The 5,076-nt window shown below is 38.4% G+C and overlaps 2 protein-coding genes across 4 annotated transcripts in view; one reads left to right on the top strand and one right to left on the bottom strand.

Moving 5' to 3' along the window:
* Positions 1-1,864, bottom strand: part of eml2 (EMAP like 2) — a 33,648-nt gene extending 31,784 nt beyond the window's left edge. Inside the window, exon 1 of the mRNA XM_017437160.3 lies at positions 1,746-1,864. Coding sequence (XP_017292649.1) covers positions 1,746-1,818 — 73 coding nt within the window. The 5' untranslated portion in view covers positions 1,819-1,864. The remainder of the gene's footprint in view (positions 1-1,745) is intronic.
* Positions 1,865-4,022: 2,158 nt separating this feature from the next.
* Positions 4,023-5,076, top strand: part of rhbdd1 (rhomboid domain containing 1) — a 5,915-nt gene continuing 4,861 nt past the window's right edge. For 2 of the 3 annotated variants that reach the window (XM_017437145.3, XM_017437144.3), the window contains exon 1: positions 4,025-4,284. The gene's annotated coding sequence lies outside the window, so the exon portion shown is untranslated. Of the gene's footprint in view, positions 4,285-5,076 lie in introns of all 3 variants that reach the window. The other variant, XM_017437146.3, reaches the window with a different exon arrangement.

Genomic DNA, 5,076 nt, shown 5'->3' with positions numbered 1-5,076 from the left:
CCTCCTCCACCTGTCTGACCGGCGCCGGCCTCCTCCACCTGTCCGGAGGTGAAACCCCTTGCAGACTGTGACATCATCGTAAAGCTCGGGGGTTCCTCTGGTGAAACATGGGGCTCCAGTTCCCGACAGATTCCAGACCAACTGGTCCTCTTCTTCTTCTTCTTCTGCCTCCATTTCCCCTGATAAACGCGGCGACAGTAACCTCCTCGGTGTCCTACAGTGCTCTGCCACAGCTGGCCCCGCCTCCTTCTAAGGAGGTAACTCCGCCCACAATCAGCCCACAGAAACTCTAAAAACAAGTCGTTAACGTTTGAAACCAGAGAAATGGTCACTGGAGGGTTCTATAATGAGGTTTAACTAAAATAAAAACATTAAAACTCATTTTTTTGTGTTTTATTTCATTTCTTCTTTAACTCAGAGCAGTGTGACCTTTGACCTCTGAGCCTGAGAGCAGAAATATCTTTTTCTCTTTTTGTTTTACGACAGTTTTAATGTTTCTCTTCACTTGTCGGGACCTTTCCTGACCTTTTTTGTTTCTTTTTCTTGTTTTGTCTTTTAGTTTTAGTGACGCCTTTTTTTTGTTTTTAAAAAAAGGACAAAATGAAGGAAAAGCTGAGCTCAGCACCTTTTTCTGAAACAATCCTCCATGTTGCCCTGACCGCCACGAGGCCTTCCACAGAAAATGATTTGATGAATGGTAAACAAAGTTAAACACAGTAAATCTGACGAACAGATGCTAAAATAAATGTGAAGAGAAAAACCAACACCATGCGGACACGCATCCTTTACTTTAAATAAACCCATATTAACAAAAACTAGTTTTTATTCTACATTATAAACCGATCAGTCAGGACTTCATCACCCATGTGAGCCAGGATTGAATTATCAGCCCGTGGACCCCTCACCGCCTCTCCACCTGCCGCTCCGTCTGGGAGATTTAACCCGACTCCAAACACCCTGTTTTCATTAAATCTCCTGTTTTAGTCCATTCAGAATTAAAATCATTATAAAAACTTTAAACCACAGTTTCAGACATTTCTCTCTCCTGACTGACAAACCAAAGAGAAAAGGAACAAGTGTTTCACAGATATCAGGGTTTGCATAAAGTGATGCACGGACATCAGGCTGTCAAAGATAGACACACAAAACAGCAAGAAAAGGAAGTTTACAACACGGCAATCAAAGCTTCCATTCATTACGACGGCAGCGTCCCGTTAACATGTGATCCTCAGAGTTTGTTTTATTTAAACTTCAGAGGTAAATGACTCAGTGACACCTGATAGTCCAACAGAAAGACTTCCTGTGCATCAGTTGGGTTTATTTCCTCATCTAATCTGAAACTTTTACTAGAAAAGACCAAGTTTGTATCAGAGGGCACGGAAACACATTACTTCAACTACAAAAAGTACTGAAAAGAATGCAAAAATAATAAATAAATTCAGACAAGCAAACCACTGTCACTCTGCTTCAAAATAAGAACTAAAATGAGCCTGAGTTTGCTGAAATGTTTGTAAAACGGTGTGGTGACAGTGTTAAAAACACAGGATTTAGTGAGAAATAGTCTTTTTATGTATATATATAAAGCACCTTTGAAGATAAACCTGACAAGGTGCCTAACATCAAATAAATCAAAGAATAAAAACAGTAAAATAAGATAGAAGAATAAACACAGAAGTAAAAGCTGTGTATTTAATGTGGTTGTTGTTAATAATATTAATAATATCAGAAGGGCAGCAGGGGCTCACCGGTGTTGCAGTACTGCAGCAGCAGGTTGGTGCTGTCATACAGGCTCCCACACGAAGCGATCCGCTCAGACATCCTTCCTCCTCCTCCTCGTCCTTCTTCTTCTCTGCTTCCTTCTTCTTCTTCTCGGGCTCCGGGTCGGCCGGGGGTCCTTCGTCCTTCCTTCTCCCCTCTCCGTCTCGTCTTCACGCCGTCACCCCGTCCTGTCTCCCCCCCACGCTCACAAACATTCACCCCTTCACCTGCTTCACTCCGGCCGCTTCTCCCGCTCCGGCTTCCCGCCTGCGTCAAGCTAACGATTAGCTAAAAAGCTACTTCCGCTTGGGTTTTCAAAATAAGAGCCCGCCGACAAAAAAAAGGGCCTCTGCATTTTGTTTATGGCACTACAGCAGCACAAAGTTTAATCAGCAGATAAATGTTAAGGTTTTGATAGTTATAGTTATTGATTACAATAACACACACACACACATATATACATATAAATATATATAATTGTAGTACTTAAAAAAGTTATATTTGTATTCTGACATTGTTTAGATTTTGCCCAGCCGCTTATCTACCCTTATTGTGCTTTAGCATTTAGCCTTTAGGCTACCCTTTTGCTTAAACTTACATTTAATTTTAGTGTTTTTTGTATTTTTAAACACATTTTCTCTCCATCTGGCTTTATAGCTTCTAGCTAACCTTTGGCTAATTGTATGTACTCGTTTGCTGAAACTTACATTAGTACTTTTGTATTATTTTACCAATATTATCTATCAATCTATCTGAATTTAAAAAGTTGTATATAACTGACAAATGTCTGTGGTGTGATATGTGAGCTCTTTGATTAAGAATGTCTTTGTTTTTACTGTAACATTACAATTAAGTTAGCAAATCGGATACCAAAAACAAATCTGACTTAGCATAAACAACCTTTACAACCATTTTATTCTTATATTTGGTTACATTTCAAGTCTCTTTGCTTGCCTTATAACAAGAAAGGTCATGATATTTTCTTTTGCTGTTATGGTCGGTGCTTTTGTTTTGAAGGGGCAATCACTCATCTTCCGCCTACATCCTGTTTACCTCTGGTAATTTACGAGCGCGTCTATCTCTACCCTGCCTCGCGTGCCGCTGTTACTATAGCAACAGCCTTTGACGGCTTCGTGACCGTCGGAGGCAGCAACAGATGCGGAGTGAACCCGCTCGTGCAAACCCCACAGAACCGAGCCGGGGTCCAGAAATGTGACGCCGGTGCTGCCGCGGCGCCGCTCAATAATTCATGGAGGAGCTCCGTTCACCTGACGCAGGTGTTCGCAATCGATCCCGAGGAGGAGAAGCGACAGAAAGTGGGAGGAGAAACTCCGCTGCTGCATGACTTGTGCACAAGTCTCTTTTATTAAACATTTTATTTTAAATTAAATACTCTTTGCTTTTATTGTATAGTTTCTTTGTAACAACAAGTTTAGTTTTTAGGCGTAAATGTCACAAAAATATAAACTTGATGTAGTTCCTCATTGTGACCACTAGATGGCAGTGAAAGTTTATATTTTATATAATTTCCCCCAAAATGATATTTATTTATCCTCTGCAATCTGTGTTTTTGTATATTTAAAAGAAATAATGTAATAAAATCATCTTTCTGTGTTTTCAGCTCGTTTGAAAGGTTGCAAGTGCATGTTTTTAAAAAAATACCTGTTTTCAAATTTTATTAGAAAGAAATAAACATTTAGAATTTTTACCAACTAACTGTTTTTGTTTCCTGTTTTTTTAATGAAACTGGTTATTATGTGTAAAGCTAATTATTGGAATGCGTATATATAATATACTTAAAATATATTATATAATTTCAAAATAAAGTGAACTTTTAGTATCAGCAGAAGTTTGTAAATTAAAGTCAGTTTTCATTAAATCAGTGTAATAATAAGATAATAGAAGTGCTGAGAGTTGCTGAATTGTTTTATACAGTGAGCATGAATCAGAACCTGCATAATTTTGTTAAAAACCTGTAAAATGGCTGCAAACATCTCGAGCATCGTGATATTTCGCCTATGATGCAATGTTGCTCCGCTGGGGTAATGCCGGATGTTGCTTCATAAAGGAGTCCGAAACAATAAATTAAAAGTAGATCAAATACAGTATGCAGTGAGATATTTCTGTTTCCAACAACTGACAAAAATTTTATCTTTTAAATGCTATATTCATCAACACAGACATATAAACAGATTGCATGTTAAAGAGAAAGCTCCCAATGCGGCTGCGCAGCGCGGTCTGTTATTGTCACGTGACCCGCCTGACTCCGCCCCTCTTGTTCCTCAGAACTTCCTGGTAAACTCTGGAAGTTATGATGAAACGCCGAGAAACAAACTCCGCTGACGTGTGGTTGAGACGTTTAAAAGTCAAACTTCCGTCAGTTTGTCAGTTTGTCTGAACTTGACCGAAGCGCACTGCGGTAATTTACCGGGTTAAACACGAAACGAACTTTTACGTTAGCTTTAGCTTTAGCATTAGCCGAACCGACTCAGACAGAAGGGAAGCTTCCAGTCCACTGACCTGACAGTAAGTTTCTATTTACATTTGTTTATATTAAAATGTGTGACTATGGAAATATCATGAACAACACAGCCTTTATATGTACGTATAAGGGCTTGCTTTCATTTGATTTAAATAGTTAAAGTTGTTCATTTGGGTTTGTTTTTTCCCTGTTGGGAACTCTGACAAACTTTATTAAATGAGGTTAATCTCTGAATTCTGCAGAGAAATTCATAATATAAATGCAGGTATGTTACCATACAAACACAAATATGCAATTAAACAACTAAAAGCCAGCTGCCATGCTTATTTTACTGGTACTGATCTGTAAACAGCTGAAGAAAAGTATAATATTATAGGAAATTGAAGAGGGTGGTACTGAACAATACAAGAAATACAAACCTTTTTATTGTTTGAAGTTTAGGCTGTTGGTAGGATATGAAAGCCTGCATGAGGATGATTGGTTAAAATTGTTGTTTAAATTTGTGAATAAATGACATTAAACAGCTTTACCTTTAGATTAAATAATAAACCATCACATAGATAAAAAACAATAATGGGCTAAAGTTTGAAAGGTCCATTTTCTGGGTTTAGATCCTATTTTAGATCCTATATTTGGTTGGAAACTGGGACAAGCCTGTGTGCAAGATTATATATTTGAAATATTCACCTAACATGCTGGTGTAGATTCTCAGTCATCCAGGCCATGGTAAATTCAAAAAAAGTTAAAAAACAAAAACAACTGGACTTCTATTCTGTAGTTGAAGACGTTTCGCTTCTCATCCGAGGAGCTTTCTCAATTCAGAAATAGAGAGTGTG

The sequence above is a fragment of the Kryptolebias marmoratus genome, linkage group LG2 (assembly GCF_001649575.2).
Source record: "Kryptolebias marmoratus isolate JLee-2015 linkage group LG2, ASM164957v2, whole genome shotgun sequence".
NCBI lineage: Eukaryota > Metazoa > Chordata > Actinopteri > Cyprinodontiformes > Rivulidae > Kryptolebias > Kryptolebias marmoratus.
This window is presented reverse-complemented; position numbering and strand designations above follow the sequence as displayed.